Source organism: Dermacentor silvarum, chromosome 2 (genome assembly GCF_013339745.2).
Source record: "Dermacentor silvarum isolate Dsil-2018 chromosome 2, BIME_Dsil_1.4, whole genome shotgun sequence".
Taxonomy (NCBI): Eukaryota; Metazoa; Arthropoda; class Arachnida; order Ixodida; family Ixodidae; genus Dermacentor; species Dermacentor silvarum.
The window spans coordinates 212,769,111-212,786,658 of NC_051155.1; the positions used below are offsets into that span (position 1 = coordinate 212,769,111).

The following is a 17,548-nucleotide window of genomic DNA, read 5'->3' on the forward strand; positions in this document are numbered from 1 at the left end:
TGTATTGACACAAAGAAGAAGACTCCGCGATTTGCAATAACCATGAACGCCGGAATATAAAGAAATACTTCAGGAAGAAAAATAAACAGCTAAAAGCTCCAGCTCCTGAGACACAGCAGCGGGTTAACGCACTTAAAGCGGAGCATTACTTTTTTTCCCACTAACAGCATCAATCTAATTTAGAGTTGTAGTGAATGATAATTCTTCATCCTTGAACCGAACTGAACAGTGATGCAAGAAAGATGGCCCACTTAACAGACGTCGCACCAATCACTGGCGCAGCCCATGCGCTGCTTCACATGCTGTCGTGTTCGTCAGCAATCCAAATTTACATCCTAATAGTTCTGTTTTCCAGCAAAACGTTTTCATGCAGTCGCTATAATAATGACTTCGTAGAACGTTCAGAGCTTGGTTTTCGCGCTCAGAGACCAGTAGCCACAAACACTACATCGTAAGTGTTTGCGTTCTGGCGTTCTTCTCCTTCGATACTATTGTTCCCCGACCATGAACTGAAGCACAGAATATTTATTTCACTATCAAATAGGGCTATCCTGCTGGTATTATTTCTTCATTATTATATGCTATTTAGAACCGCGAGCAGATTTTCGATGTTATCGCGAGTAGCACTTTCGGTGCGCCCAACTCTCGTAAAAATGGAGCGAGGGCAGCCAGTTTACGGCGCATGAAGACAATTTGTCTGTTGTTTTCGACGCACCATGGTCTGTAACAAATTTCAGTATGGACATATCTTTCTGTCGGCTTCACAGTTACGAAAGAAAACGAGAAAGTCCTTTTCAGTTTAGCTTACGGATAGCTGCTATAACTCACGGCGTATTGAACACCTTTGCGCAAATCTGGGCACACATGTCCATAAAGCTTTCTGTCTGCTATTATTCATTTAGTGCGGAGGATGGCTGGAAGCAAACAGAAAAACTACAGCCTAGACACTGATATAAAAACGTCGCCGTTGCCTTTCAGGAGAAAAACGCGTGAGCCAGGCTCGAATGTTAAGGCATGGCCGTGGCTGAGAACACCCGAGAGATGGTCATGACACGAGATGTGCGTGTTGCATATGTCAAGGTAAGTAAGTGCACGGCATTCTTTGCCTGGCCCATATTTTTCGACATCTTTTGGGTAACCTGTCGAACACAGCACTTTACAAAAATTTAGCCTGCTAGTGAACATAAAGCCACTTAGTTTGCAAAGTCAAGTTTCACGGTGAACAGAAATAATGCTTAAAACCCGATATTATTAGCAAGTGGTAAGATCCAGACTTCGTATGTTACTTATAACATTAAGTTTATTATTATTATTATTATTATTATTATTATTATTATTATTATTATTATTATTATTATTATTATTATTATTATTATTATTATTATTATTATTATTATTATTATTATTATTATTATTATTATTATTATTATTATTATTATTCATCCTATTCATTGAGCTGTCGGAATGTTTTCACCCAGATTCAGCTTTGTCTATGAGACCTCGCGCAAGTGCATAATTGATTCCCATTGCCTGTTTCATGCACTTCGATTGAACAGGTGTATTTTTTTTTACTTCATCACTCGCTGAACTGCCCATGTCAAACATTGGCACTACTATGACCTGTGTTTTGCCGCTTACTTCGCAGTTCTTGCCATATTTGGACGTCGAAAAGCATGAAGGCGAAACGGTTCTCACTGGCATTATTGGCGGTTTGACAATGCTTATCATCGAAGCACTCAATCTCAAGTATGACAGCCGTTTTATCTTCGCACTGACGATCCTACACATGCATTTAGCAGAGAGCTGGACGCGTAGCCCGCCTGCCTCATTACCACTTTCGAAGCAGATTTCCTGCTTCTAAATATGAGAAACACTGCCAGAACACATGGAAACGATAACCAATTTGGGAGGAGAAAAGCATCTCGGTGGAAATGAGAACAAGTCTGACCAGCTTCACATCATTTGGGTGATTTTGGAAACGTAAAACTTTACATTTGTACGACTTAAGACCACGTCATATTATAGCATGCACTGTGTTTTTGGCAGTACCTCTCGAGGTTTATTCTGAAACTAGTTTTACCAGACTGGAGATCGAAGTCACCCCTTGTACACGCTTGAATCACTCTGGAATCTGTTAGAATGCAAGTCCGGGCTGTCAGAAAACACGGGTGCAAATTACGCACATTTTTTTCTTGCCATCTGTGACATCACTTTTACTATCTGTGACACCTTTCTATCGCACCTGGTTCACAACTTTGCCGTATACAAGTGCGGCCTATGTGTGGTTTTGTTGTTTATCTTCTTTACTTCATATGAGTATATTCATGCCCCATCAGGCTGCCATTACAAATGGGAATAGCTGCTCAACCTCATAATTCCAAAGTCAGGTCCTCTGTTGTGCTATCTAGTTTTTAAATTTTTATTTCTTTTACCAATGTTCTTGTTGATGCTTTTCTGAAAATGAGCTTTTGCGTTTTGCTGCCAACAATTTCTTTTACTTTTATAGGTAACTTGACATAAGAGTTTCCTATTTGCGCCTTTATTGATCGTCGTCTTTTTTGAAATAGAGAAACACAACACCAGGTGTACACTGCACAAGATGCAAGAAGCGCCTGATAGAATGCGACTAGAAGCTTATGAAGCAGCATTGAAAAAAAAAAAAAAAAGCAGCGGAAGACGTTCAGTCTCTTCGGACGCCATAAAGAAGTAAAACACGTTTTGCAAAGACATTTGTTGGAGTCATAGACCCCGTCTGAACCAAATTTAGCTGCCAGAGACTTGAAACTATTTGAGGAGACGACAACGCATGGTTCATTTAATAACTTTCGATAGAGGGATACTTTAGGCTGCAGACACCTAACCCACCTGACCGACCTGACCGACCTGCAACCAGTGACCTGGTTACCTCGCTCCACCCGTACGTAGCCTTCGCAAGTTGCGATGGCTCCTTATAGACCCTGTACGACTTGTCGACTACTTCAACGAAGCTGACGTGAGCAAACGCGCTCGTCAAAATAGCCTTCCACCTTAACAAATGCACGATGTTGTGTTATGGTTGATGAAGTCGAGAGTGTGATGAATTCTCGTCTGGTCAGGAAGAGGTGGAATAAACTTCAAAAACAACAACAGCTGGAGTGGTCTTTTTCTATCTTCCATCAATCGTGAAGAAAACAAAACAGATACCAATGATGCGAATAAATACATTGCTAAAAAAATTCATATAGAAGTTCACCGGGAGCGATCTATCGTGTGGAGGCAGCAACGTTAAGTTTTTAATACTTTCTTCAACTTGGTCGGATTTTGTCTTGTTTTCTTATTTCGCTATGGCTACTTCGAGTTAGACAGTGTACTGGCAGCATTTAAATCAGCTCGCTTAAACAGATGCTCTCGATTACCTTCTAACATCAACGAAAGGCTTATTTCATGCTTGATAGTTTCTCAGTTCGACTACACTTTGATCTATTAACAACAGCAGAGCATATATTTCGAAACACGCAGTGAAGCGTCAACAAAGTGTAAGTTATGTATTACATAGTTTCGGCATACGATAACCACGACTATTTCACGATGGACCATGGAGGAAGGAAACCCCAGGAGAGGCCCTGGCCAGCACAAACGTATTGGAGAAGGTGTGGCGGAAGTCACGTGCTGCTTCTCGCAAAGGAGCACTGGGACGGGTAGCCCAAATGTCAACATTGCCATGGAAACCACGCTCCTGAAGCTTTCGCTGCTGCTCGCGGTCTCTGAAAAGTGAGATACGATTTTTCCGCCGGTGTCTTTCCCGCGGGACCTTTTGTTCACGAGAAAAGCTGACTTTGGAGTGTGGTGTGTAAGCTTGAAAGTTGTGTTTTGGGTCTGTGAGTGTGAGTGTCGGCCAGCAACAGATACACTCAAGCAATCACGGCGCGAATCTTCGTTGTCTTCTTCAATGTGCCACGGAAAAACACAGGAGCGCGTCATCATCATCATCATCATCAGCCTATATTTTTTTTTATGTCCACTGCAGGACGAAGGCCTCTCCCTGCGATCTCCAATTACCCCTGTCTTGCGCTAGCGTATTCCAACTTGCGCCTGCAAATTTCCTAACTTCATCATCCCATCTGGTTTTCTGCCGACCTCGACTGCGCTTCCCTTCTCTTGGTATCCATTCTGTAACCCTAATGGTCCACCAGTTATCTATCCTACGCATTACATGGCCTGCCCAGCTCCATTTCTTCTGCTTAATGTCAACTAGAATATCGGCTATCCCTGTTTGTTCTCTGATCCACACAGCTCTCTTCCTGTCTCTTAACGTTAGTTCTAAGATTTTTCGTTCCATCGCTCTTTGTGCGGTCCTTAACTTGTTCTCGAGCTTCTTTGTTAACCTCCAAGTTTCTGCCCCATATGTTAGCACCGGTAGAATGCAATGATTGTACACTTTTCTTTTCAACGACAGTGGTAAGCTCCCAGTCAGGATTTGGTAATCAGGAGCGCGTATTCTTCACTAAACCTGCTACAGAAGTTCTGTAGGCTTTGTTTTGACGCGCGTCAGGAGCACACACTTCCGGCGGCTCGTAACAATACAAGTTCAAAGTTCGCGCCCATCTGCTCCGGCGAGCTGCAGAACCCCTGATTGGAGGCGCAAAGAGAGATGGCACACCAACATGGCTGCACTTCCGGCTTCAAAAAAGTGACGCCAGGGCCTCTCCTGTTTTGTTTCCTTCCTCCATGCGATGAACCAATGAAATCCAACTCTGCTGCCACTTTAGTAAGATTGACCCGCTTGGAATCTGATAACATCCTTACCACCACACTGAACAATATGAAAAACCAAGGAACACCGCGGCAATGATAAGTCGCGAATATACATTCCGACTGGTTTTACCATTACTCTTCCCATCTTGTTTCCTCCGCTAAGTGCAACTTTTGTAGAGCCAGTGGACGGCGTGTTCGGGGTTGAGCTGCCCAACGGAAGCTGGTCCGGAAAAATGGGAATGCTCGTTAGGAACGTGAGTATGCTTCCTTTCTACGCTGCAAAATCATTTCATTATCTTTTATTTCTAAGTTTATAAAGAAGGAATTGTCAATGTTTGCCTTCTCCCGCATAACAAGAAGTCAATTTAGTGAATGAGTAACCTTAGGCGCTACGTTAATATAGGCTCAAAATATTGTACCACAGTATGCTTTAACGAAAAACTGGTTTGTTCACGTTCTTCAAAAATTAACTTGTCAGATTATTAGATTAGGAAAATAAAAAATAAACATTAGCATGCATGAAGGAACGAATCATGGCCAGCAACCAATTAATTTGGGGAAAATTTTCTGCTGCTCTAGTAGACGCTCATAGCAATCTGGTGAAAGGCGGTGCACTCTGTGTCTCCGAGTACACTTATAACTATCCGCATATATTAGTCAAAGCAGCTTATTAATACCCTAACGGAGCAAAGCTCCGCGCTTTTGCGTTTTGCAGGTACCATGTGTGTTTCTGAAATCGAGATCACCACCAGAATATAAAAAAATACTTCAGGAAGATAAAGAAACACCTAAACACAGCAGTGTTTGTGTGTGTGTGTGTTCCAACACCCTGCATTGCTCGTGTCATCTTAATGTTCAAGTACAATTGATGTAGGAGGCCGACTTCACGGGAGGGCCACTCATGCTCACCACGTCCCGTACGGAAGCTGCCCAACCGTCCTTCCCGATATCCTACATCGATGTGGTCATCTTCGCCGGTCGTCCCTTCTACTTCACCGAGGAAGTCTTCGCTTTTCTCCGTGCCTTTACCGGTACCGTCTGGCTCGGCACGGCGCTCGCCTTCTTGGCCATCTGGGCCGTGTACGTAGGCATATCCACGGTTTCGGCTGCACCGCGATGTGCGCAACCAGGAGGCAACGGCCTTTTGCACATCATGAAACATGGCAGCATTCTGGAATCATTTGATATGCTTGCAAGCACCCTTCTGTCACAAGGTAAGCCGGCAAATTAAGACCGCAAGTAGGAGTCTGTGCTAGGAAGACAGAAGTACGTATTATTTGGGGCTTGCGTAGATTTTCACATTCATTCAAGCAAAAAAGGCACAAATCTTTAGCAGTTGGTTTTTGTTGTGTGAGTCCCAACCGACAGAAATCTTATGACCAAATAAAAAAAGTAATTCTGGGGTTTTACGTGCCGAAAACACGATCTGATTATGAGGCACGTCGTAGTGCGGAAGACTCCGGATTAATTTTGAACACCTGGGGCTCTTCAACGTGCACCCAATGCATGTACACTGGTGTTTTTGCCTTCTGCCCCCATCGAAATGCGGCCGCCATGGCCGGGATTTGATCTCGTGACCTCGTGCTTAGGAGGACGACGCCAAAGTTTTATGGCCAATCATGAACCATAAATTAAAGTGCTGGAACCCGCCAGTAAATTTTCTATTTCATGTCTGCATTCTCAATTTCTTATCAGGAATAAGGCACGCCAAGACTGGGTAAGTAAGCGCTTTATAGCAATGCTATATATCTGCTGCCGTCTGCTTGCACGTAGTGGCTGTCCTATCTGAGTCCACGGGAATGCAAGTGTTTGACATGAAAACATGTGCTGAAGATATTTTCTGCCCATGTTTCAAGTCTCCCTTATAAGTCCAACACAGGTAATTTCTACGCTGTTTCACGTTGTTTGAACTCGCATTGGTGTTCAGGACTGCTGTTTTTCTGGGCTGTATTGTACCGGAATGCGACATTTTATTATTGTCCAAACACGTGACACCCTAAAACTTGTTTACGTTGTTCTCGTGTGCTGTTTTACTCTTTAGCTATCATGTCACAAAAGTCAGTTATGCTGAACTGCGGCGAACTTTCTGTTCTTTATGCCGCATATCATCTATACAACACCTTCGGGTACCAGGATTCACGAAACAATAAAATTACATAGGTAGAGTAATATTGCCTCAATACTTCGCAGCCTCATCTCATGTGCCCACTAGGATGTCGCAGAGAACCTTGGTGGCTGTGTGGCTTCTCTGCCTCATCGTGCTACGCACGAGTTTCATCGGCCAGACGAAGGCCTCGCTGGTTGTGCGCGCCGACGTTCGGACCATCGAGGGCATGGAGGACCTCGCCAGGGATCCTAAAATCACGCCTATAGTTGTGCCGGGCTCTGGATTCCTGTGGCTGCTTGAGGTAAGTATGGCGACCTAGAGCGCTATGACGTAGAGCTATTCCAAACTTTTATATTCCATTTCTGCAATCAGCCTTCCACGATTGGTCAAAAATGTTTCGGGCCACCCCCACTTCGCTTGTCTGTTACACGACGTCAGGGAAAATGCGAAACCTCTTCATCTGATATTGCGTATACACACTGGTTATGCTTGATTAAACCGAACAAAAGAAAAATAATTATTTCCGATTCTAGGCCTTTTTCACCATCAGCCCTCCGCTGTTGTTCAAATGAAGTTTTCGGGCTGCGCCTACTTCGCCTGTCTGTCAACCGACGTCACAAAACCGCGTAAACTCAGCACGTCAAAATGGCGTGTACACATAAAAATTGTCGTTAATGTGCCGAACAAAACTGATTTTTTTTCGGAGTATCCGGAGGCTGCCCCCGTTCCGAAATGAATAGATGATGGCTTCCCGCCGATCGCTGTGGCACTGGCTATTCGGAGCTGCCGGGGAGAACGGATTTATTTCCGTATAGCAAACTTTTTTCGTGGCAGATAACGTTGTCGAGTCCTTTTGGCACGTACACGACATAATTCTACCGACTTTTCTTCTCTGAGGATCTCTTTTAGTGCCATTTTTACCCCTGCGTTGCAAGCAGCTGCGATTTTTTACCAGACATCGTAAGCTAAGCAAGGGGAAGCGAGCCAATCGCCAATGCCAACACTGCCCTCCTTAACCGGTTATATACTTTCTCAGCGATAGCTCGACCCCACCAAAACCCTCTCCCATTCTCCGTGCTCCTCGCTTCCGTTCAGCGGATGAAATAGGAAATACAAGTCAAGGTAGGCAATGCTATTCGCTTTGAAAGCAAACAAAAGTGACCTCCTATAACCGTGGGGAGCGTTTGATTGGGTTATTCTAACAATGCTGTGGGTTACCACCAGATGCTTGCGGCAGCAGCTACGTAAAGGTGACGTCAGTAGATTGATATAAACACAGATTGGAATAGTTTTATGTTATAGGGCTCCTGGGTACTTTGAAGAGACGAATAGTTTACGTTAGTAACTTCTGCATGCTAATAATCACATGGCCCAGCAGTTCGCAGCTGTCACCTCGAGTTGACAAGCAAGTGATGTCAAGGGCATAACCATAAGCTTCTCATCATCATCAGCATCAGCAGCAGCAGCAGCAGTAGCAGGCTATTTTCTGTCCACTGCAGGACGAAGGCCTCTCCCTGAGATCTCCAATTGCCGCTGTCTTACGCTAGCTGATTCCAATTCCCACCTGCAAATTTCCTAATTTCATCACCCCACCTAGTTTGCTGCCATCAGCGACTGCGCATAAATTCTCCTGGCACCCAACTCCGTAACTGTGATGGTCCACCGGTTATCTACCCTACGCATTACATGGCCTGCCCAGCTCCATTTTTTAAAATGTCAACTAGACCATCCGCTATGCATGTTAACGTTACACCTAACATTTTTCCTTCCATCGCTCTTTATGTGGTTCTTAACTTGTTCTCGAACTTTTTTGTTAAACTCGCAGTTTCTGCCCCGTATGTTAGCACCGGTAGAATGTAATGATTGTACACTTTTCTTTTCCACGACAGTGGTAAGCTCCCAGTCAGGATTTGGCAATGCCTGCAGTATGCACTCCAACCCAATCTTATTCTTCTGTAAATTTCATTCGCATCATCAGGGTCCCCTGTGAGTAATTGACCTAGATGAACGTACTGATGTACAGACTGTAGAGGACTAGAGGCTGACTGGCGATCCCTGAATTCTTGTTCTTTTGCCGGCTGTTGAACACTACCTTTGTCTTCTGCATATTAATCTTCAACCCCCCCTCTTACACTTTCTCGATTAAGGTCCGCAATCATTTGTTGTAATGCGTCCTACATTGTTGCAGAACAGGACAATGTCATCTGCAAACTTAAGGCTACTGAGATATTCGCCGTTGATCGTCCCTTCTAAGCCTTCGCAGTCTAATGGCTTGAATGCAGTGAATAGCATTGGAGAGATTGTCTCCTTGCCTGACTGTTTTCTTGATAGATAACTTTCTACTTTGCTTGTGGAGAATCAAGGTAGCTGTAGAATCTTTGTAGATATTTGCCAAGGTATTCACATATGCTTCCTGTACTCCTTGATTACGCAATGTCTGTATGACTGCTGGTATGTCTACTGAATCAAATACTTTTTTTCATAATCTATGAAAGCCATGTAGAGAGGTTGATTGTACTCCGCAGATTTCTCGATTACCTGATTGATGACATCCAGCCTGTTCTCTTGGTTGACTGAAGCGTTGCCTTGATTCTATTTTAAATTATCTTGGTGAATATTTTATACAATACTGAAAGCAAGCTAGTGAGTCTATAATTCTTCAATTCTTTAAGGTCTCCCTTCTTATGGATTAGTATAATGCTTGCATTCGTCCAGTTCTCTGGTACATTTGAAGTCATGAAGCATTGCGTATAAAGTGCGGCAAGCTTTTCAAGCATGACGTCTCCTCTATCTTTGATTAAATCGACTGTTATTCCATCTTCTACTGCCACTTTTCCGTGGGTCTTGTCTTGCAAGGCCCTTCTAACTTCATCGCTAGTTATAGGATGAGCCTCTGTATCCTGTTCATCACTACTTCGAATGAAGGTCGCATGACTGACCTGGGTACTGTACAGGTCAATATAGAATTGTTTCGCTGCTTTTACTATATCATCGAAATTGCTGATGATAATACCTTGCTTATCTTTCAGTGCCTTGCTTGCTTGCTTGCTTATCTTGCCTTGTCCTATGCCAAGTTTTCTTCTCACTGATTTCATGCTGCGCCCATTTTTTAAATGCTTCCTCAATCTTTCTCGGATTATAATTTCGTATATCCCTAACTTTCTTCTCTTTGGGTGGATCTTTTGATCCACCACAAGAGAAACTTGTACGTCGTTTCTTATTAGGTCATGTCATTAGGTAATTGGAAACATGTTTGTCGTTTCTTCATTAGGTCTTTTGTTACTTTGGATAAGCTTGAAGAGAAGCATAAGCTTCTACTTCAATGTATTTCCTACTTCAATGTCTGTGCTCTTGAACCTTAAATTTTCGAGAGCCGCGCGTTAAAAAATAAAATAAGAGACAATGAGCATTCTTGTAATTAGAATAGTAATCTGGTTCTGATGTGTGATAACTTTAGAATGATCCTGACTCAAGTAACCCAAGTTGAGCATTTGGGCGTTACATTTTTCTCGTTGGTGTCAATGTCTCTAAATAAATGCAATATGTGCTAGAAATTCGACGATGAGAGAGAGAAATAGTGAGAGAACTTATTTAGAAAAAGTAGAGAGGTCGGCCGTATATAGGTAAGTTTTCTTGCTTTATGCTGTGCCCAGAGGGAAATTGAAGAGGAGAAAAATGGTTATAAGCAGTGAGGACGAAAGTATATCGTAGGTCTTGACTGTATACACGTTCGTGTCCGAAGGGCACATTGTCCTTCCAAAGCTCCTGCTTCCAGTTTGTTCTCGCAAAAATATCATTTGTATTTAACCTATTTGGGCGATGGCAGAATAACCACTGTGACTCTTCTTGGTGCTGGTGAAGATACTTCAATTTATGTGGATGGTCAAGTTCAACTTATTATCACCAAGTTAAACTAGCCATCGCCAAGTTCAACTAACCATTCAGTCTGTCGCCAGTGGCGAGAGACTGTATGGTTAGTTGAGACATCGGACGTTTATTGAGCTGTTTTACAGATCCTCTGCGACTGGATTTTCTGCGAACTAGTGAAAATGTGTGCTATGCGTATTTCGCATTGAAAAAGAAAGGAGCATGCCCAAATTTGGCGCAGCTACAAATGCTTCATCGCCTGCATACAGCCGTCCATTTTTTTATGTTAATATCCTGTTGCTGGCAACTAAGAACAACCAGCAGCACGAAACTTAATTAAGTACTATTTTTACTTGCGTACCCCCGAAATTCGACCGACCCCTTTGCCTTTCTTCGGATAAACTTTATATCTGCTTTAGTCGCTCAAGTATAATTTTTTTCAGAACACGAACACCTTTTCAAAACACCACTCCACACAGAAACCTAGGAATACACTTTGTTTCATTCATGTTTTTATTTACTGTTTCCTTTGTTGCAGACATCGGAAACGGATGTCTTCAAGAAAGTCCTCGAGAAGATCAGAAGCCGGAAAGCTGTTTTCAAACGGCATGATTTGTTCAGTGTACCAATTCTCAAGCGAATTTTAAAGGCGAGTCTTTAATCCTTTCTCTTGCTATTTATTTAGTGAACATGTAAGAAGATGTATATGCATGTATCCTCCGTCCGACCGAATACCAAATCCTACGTTGGTCTCGTCGCAATCACAAAAGTTGCACGAGGCGCTTTCCATCATGACGGGAGTGTACTAAATTTCTTCAATTAGTTAGCATAATAATCTATATTGAGATTTCATGTGTATGTGCCGTTAACAAATAGCCCCCATTTACGGCTTCATGCCAATCTGATCCACTGACCACTCCACTTGGAGTCCTAATTCATGAGAGCACAATTGTAGCCTAAATTCATCCGAAGAAACACCTATAGCAAAGGGAACAAGGTCACACAAGATTTCTTTCCTTTAAGAAAGTAAGTTTTAAGCATTGCCTGAGCTTGGTTGAACAAGAACGTTGATATATCAGACGCGTAACCTTTGAGATGACTCCAAGCAGCCATAGTTTATTAATACGGCACCAGAACATGCTCGTCTAATGTTAGGTGTGACACCGCATAAATCTCCTCATGCAGTCTCCTTGGGCAATTTGACAACTCAGACAACATTTTATACCGGAGGACTCATCGAGAGTCATAAGTTAGCTACTTATGCTGCCGTCAAAATGACCCCCTCGATTCACCCTTCCAAGGGCACTTGAGGATGTGTCTGGCGAGGGCTATGTTCATGGCGAGGACACATCATCATGATAAACATTTTTGTACATTTATTTTCTCGCTCTTCGCATCTCTCCTAAGGTCCACGGGGGCTACATTGAAAGAGACTGCTAAGCGAACATTCACCCTTACTATTTGTGCTTTCAGTCTGCCAATTAACTGAGCTGACTTATTAGCTATGCCGTACTTTAATCTTTGGTGGGAAACATCGAGCGCCGAGCAATCGTTAAAAAACAAAAAGACGTTTTGGCCCCGCTACGGGAGCCTTGTTCACAATGAAGGGAACTTGAAGTGAAGGTTGTTTATATACGCTTCGTGATGTGACGTAAGCATCGGGTGTATATCGGGGGCAGATTGCCCGAGTTGCGATTAAGCGTGTGTGTTGTCGTTTGGATATAAAGGATACTAAAAGGATATGATACTATAATAGTTATTCCGCCTTCCACTTTTTTTTCTGCCCCATTCCTTGCCCCCGACCGCGCGGTTCAAGTGTCCACCCTCGAACGAGACAGTGGCCGCTGTTCCTCCTCCTCCTCATTTCCTTCTCATTTTTGCTAGCGCATCCTCACAGGCTGCGCGCTTGTCATGCTCACTTGGTTCATTTTCTTCTCCTGTTTTTTCCTTTAGCTCTCTTTTTCCGTCGCTTGGCGTGCCGCAGCTTCTATTGCTCGAAAACTGACATTGTTTATACACGGTGCTTGAAAGAATCTGCCAAACAGCCGCCACTTTCTTGACACATCTACATGTCACGTCAAGCAATGTTAAAGGGCCAAGAAAAAGGACAAGCGAAAGCTTGAGGTAAACTGAACATCTGCAGGTTTTGATGATAACACAGTCCAGTGTCTGTGCGGCTTGGTTTGTCAGTTTTATAGACAGATAGCATCTACAAAACTGTGTACACAGATGTCTGTACGCGGTTAGACTTGTGCAATGCTCCCGACCTCATTCCGGCAGGGAGAGGCAGCCATGATCTTCACTCAACAACCCATCGCGGGAGAGATGAAAGAACGCTGCAGCAAACTGGGGGACATGGACGGCGAGTTCTACTACGCGCCGAAGTTGGTGGCGCAGCTGCCGATGACCTTGTTCATGAGGAAGGAACTGGACAAACAACTTCGCGCCAGCATCGGAGAAATGTATGTTACGCACACACGCACATACATGCCCAAGTACACATCCGTAATTCACAAATTTGACGATTTATGATGTGAAGCTATGTTGAGACAGCGGCCTATACTGTGAGGTTTATGAGGCGAGTTTCTAGGGGGACATGACGAGTGAGTACATGCGGCCAATAAGAAAGGCGGTGAGCGAGAGATTAAAGGACATGAAAACGCATTTTTTAACCCTTTTAGCGACCCAGGGGATGAATTTTTCATTATGATGCCTAACCAGTGTTTCCAAATTACGAAGACAGGCGTCACATGAAGTATGGACAGCTGTAGCCAGAAACGTTCGCCCAAACGTGTTCACATTGTGGCACAGTGATGTGCTAAATGCCAGTTGAATTGTTACCGTTTCAAAAACGGAGCGATAGCTTAACACTCCTTATTTCTCAGCCAGAATGGAGTTCAAGCATGTTTCGTGGCGTTAAGATGTGCACGTGAGAAATAGAGAAATCATAGCGGCGAAAGCATTTCATGCTTGTGGCGGTCGCTGTCTTCAAGACTAAACAACCGACAGACTGCGTGTCGCCGCAGAAGCAACCCTCAGACTGGGGGCTGCCTGTGCCCGATCTTCAGCCAAAGGCAGGCCTGAAGCTATATGCTTGCGTCGAAGTTATGCCACATCGTACAACTCTGCATAAGTTAATGCTCATTGCGAAATAACAAAAAGAAAGAAAAGGTGAGCTGCGTTCATGAAGCAAAAAGATAAAAATAGGTAAAAAAGAGAGAGAAATGTTTAACATAGGAAAGGGGCACCGCAACATTCATTTTCAAGTTATAAATCGAAGTCATGCCGAAACTACTTGACAGCAGGCTACTAAAGTGTCTTGGAATCTAACCACTGCAAGTTCGTTTGATATAACTTGTGCTCCAACGCTATTTAAATTGAGTAACCGACTGTGCGGGACTTTACGTGGACTGGATCAAAAATGTTTAATATAATCCCAATGGCCTTAAAGATATCATCGTCGGGTTGACAGCGTGAACCTTAACGATAATTTATTGCTAAAGCGCACTGAATTGTATCGTCTGCTTTGCAAACTGAAGCTTGAAGGTATAATAACTTGACGCATTTGTTCCATGCCGGATGAAACCACAGCCTGTTCCACCAACGATCAATTTTCTTACTGAGAAAAGCTGATAGTATCTATTATTCCATAAGAGACATGAAGATCACACAGCCTCTTAGAAACATCAGCAAGATGTGAACTGTAGGCGAGTTCACTGCTTAAAATAACACCATTAGGGACCTAATGAGGCCCGCCTACAGAAGGTAAGTACTATGAAAACAGTCGAGTGTGTGCAGAAGTGATGGACAGGCTAAGCCCCTCAAATCGCTATAAAAGCTCATGTGTTTCGGGTATGTTGAAATAAACGAAATTTCTACAAAGCGTGTCATATCTACTGTCCTGAGCATAGGAATTATGTCGTCTTCTTTCTTTGATGAGTCGAGATGACTGGAGAAGACATGCATGACAGCTTGCGCTCCGTCCATCACGGTACGAAACTGCATCTTACGTTAGCCAAATGATGGCCTGATCGCAGCGTCACATTAATTTGTGGCGTGGTAGTGGCGTTCCAGATATTTTATTGCAGCTTGCAGCCTATGACTATGGTAAATACACAAAAGACGCATGTCCACACTTCTCTGTCGTTTTGACGGCAGCAATGTATGTTGCTAATTTTTTGTACTTGTCCAGAGCTGAGTGCCAGCTGAAATTGCATGTACAAACTAAGTATTGGCCAGAATTTTCAGTGCTTGTTGGCGGCAGCCACCCTTTGCTGGGGACTGCAGGAATCGGCGGAACGAATGGCTGTGATAGCGCTCAGCTTGTTCTTATCGCATACTTGCTGCCAGTGTTCGGTCGCCACCAACTGTCACGTCATCAAACCCGCAGTCACTGTGTGGGCCGCGCCAACGGATGTTGACTGGGGTCCAAAGAGAGAAAGGATGCATAGAAAGGATGGGAAGTTAACGAGAGATATTTCCGGTTGGCTACCCTACACGGGGAGAAAGGAGTAGTGGGATAAAACGAGAAAGAGAGTGCAGCTGCAGAGAGAGGGAGAGACAGCTTGACGAGCACGAAGTACTCGCGTACACTACAGAGCGGTATCGGGGGTGATTGGTGTCGAGTTTGAATGAACGATAAAGAGAAACCTAATTTGAAATGTACTAGTGAATTAACATTTTAAAATGCAAGAAAGCCACTATTACCGGTTAACCTCTCTGCCTTTCACCTTTTGTTCCCCCTCCGCCCCTACTCGTACCATGAGAAGAGATTTGGTAAGGCTGAAAAGACGCAAAAACAAAATACTGGTAGCGACTCTACACCTCTTGAAGTTCCCAACCAGTTTGTCTTGACGTCATACATTTTGACGGCGTTTCCTCGAGCCTGGTTAATTTTATTGCGATAGCAATTATATGGACACTCCAAGCGGATTTCTGCCATCGGCGTCGCTGTCGCCGTCACCGTGAGGTTCAGTATGAAGTTCAACGGCGTTGAAATCGTCGCCGCGCGCCGTATGCTGCATGTGCGAGTGAAAGCGCGCGAGGGACACGCGCTTTCACGGGGAGCGAACGCACGGCACGACTTAGAGCAAACGCGACTCCTTCCACCGCGCGAAAGGCCGTAGGAGGACGGGAGGGAGGGAGGGGAGGCGACGTTTAGCTCCGGCACCAAATGAGTATTTATATAAAAACGCTGCGAGGCGAGAAGGTGGTAAAGACTTCCAACACTGCTCGACGAGTGTCCCGTTCTGATCTCGCCGAAAACCTCCGAGCCGCACCCAGAGGCACCGGAAGCAGTCACCAATGCCGCGCGCGTTCGGAGCGAAAGCGGTCAAAACGCCGACGGCGTCGACAACATTTCTGGGCGTTGCTGGTGATGCTGCATGTCCAAGTTTATACAGCTGACAAAACTACTTACTTACTCCGTATAGATAGCTCTCTACTAATTTGATATCGCAATTGATGCTTCGCCATTCGGGTGAAGCTGCGAAATTTTTGATCGCTAAATATGAACTATATTGTATTCTAATAGAATATAAAATAGAATGAACTTGCCAAGCGTTAAAAAAAACGTTTATTGAGCCACAATGAACCGAATACGAAAAACAAAATACCTTGAAACCAGTGACGTTTCACTGACGTACCGGCACTGGGGTTCCAAAAATAACACGTTGAAATTCATATTCTCTTTTACCGCGAAATTAACGCAAATCTTGTTTTGAAAGAAGGCTTTATTAGTCCAAACAGATGTAGTGTTTCTTTTTATTATCCCTTTAAGTGCACTTTCTCTAAAAACGGGTGCGAGATTAAAAAAAAAATGGTCTGCAGGACAGAACTCCCTGCTGACAGTTACGCTCTCCTGACTGCAGGATTGAGCTGTTCATCGAGCGGGGGTTGGTTCACAAGCTGTTTCGCGACAGCGGCCACGAGGAGACGCCGTGCCTCCGCGAGTCGGCGCTCAGCCAGCAGGTCAACACTGACCGAAGCCAGATGGACGGTCTGCGTGGAATATTCTTCACCTGGCTCACGGGACTCGCTCTGGCTGCGCTAGTCCTGGTCGCCGAGCAATCGCACCACCGCTGTCACAAGGCCACTTCCTCCTCACGGCCCAAAGTACTCCGTGACAGACCAGCGCGTCTGCGTCGGCGTGGATTTCGCCCAATCGTGCTGCCGTCTAATGCGTCACTCGTCCCAGTATTTCCTAAGTGACAAGTAACGTGCGAAGTGGATAAAAATTGTTTTCCGTGAAGGTATGAAATAAAAATTCCCTCTGGAGACGTAGCAGTAATAGTGTGTAGGCGCGATCGCACGTGGCGTGACTGAGTTTGTTGGTTTGGTTTACATTCTCTTGTTACGTGTTAACGGTATGAGTTTCTATATCGAATAAACAGAAATAGTCACCTTCACCACGCAAACGTTAAGGCTGCAAAGCACATCGCAGGCGACGTGGGTGTACCTATTAACACATTTTGCTGTCTTCGTGTAGTAGTAGTCACATCAGTAGTAACATCAGGTGTACCGCAGGATAGTGTATTAGGCCCTCTTCTTTTCTTAACATTTATTAATGATTTACCCAGCAACATTTCTTCCTGCATAAGACTTTTGACGGATGACTGCGTAATTTACAGAACCATTGATTGTCATGGTGACCATTTAACTTTACAAAATGACCTTCACTTAGTTAATCAGTGGTGCGACCGTTGTCAAATGTCACTTAACACATCTAAATGCTGCGTACTTTCCTTCACTCGCGCGAAATCAGCTCTTAAGTTCCCGTACAAAATCTGTTCGGCTGAAGTTCCTCGTGGCTCTACTTACAAATATCTTGGTGTTCATTTC

General features: G+C 44.1%; 2 protein-coding genes across 2 annotated transcripts; both read left to right on the top strand.

Annotated features, from left to right (window-relative positions):
- The first annotated feature begins 1,014 nt into the window (after positions 1-1,014).
- LOC125943580 (glutamate receptor-like) lies at positions 1,015-5,965 on the top strand. Its single transcript, XM_049663015.1, has 4 exons — positions 1,015-1,080; positions 1,646-1,746; positions 4,898-4,988; positions 5,609-5,965. Exons 1-4 carry the CDS (start codon positions 1,015-1,017, stop codon positions 5,963-5,965), a joined length of 615 nt encoding a protein of 204 aa, XP_049518972.1.
- Positions 5,966-6,812: 847 nt separating this feature from the next.
- Positions 6,813-16,929, top strand: LOC125943682 (uncharacterized). Its single transcript, XM_049663139.1, has 4 exons — positions 6,813-7,142; positions 11,247-11,361; positions 12,993-13,170; positions 16,579-16,929. The coding sequence occupies exons 1-4, from the start codon at positions 6,948-6,950 to the stop codon at positions 16,916-16,918; spliced, it is 828 nt and encodes a 275-aa protein (XP_049519096.1). The 5' UTR covers positions 6,813-6,947; the 3' UTR covers positions 16,919-16,929.
- Positions 16,930-17,548: the final 619 nt, after the last annotated feature.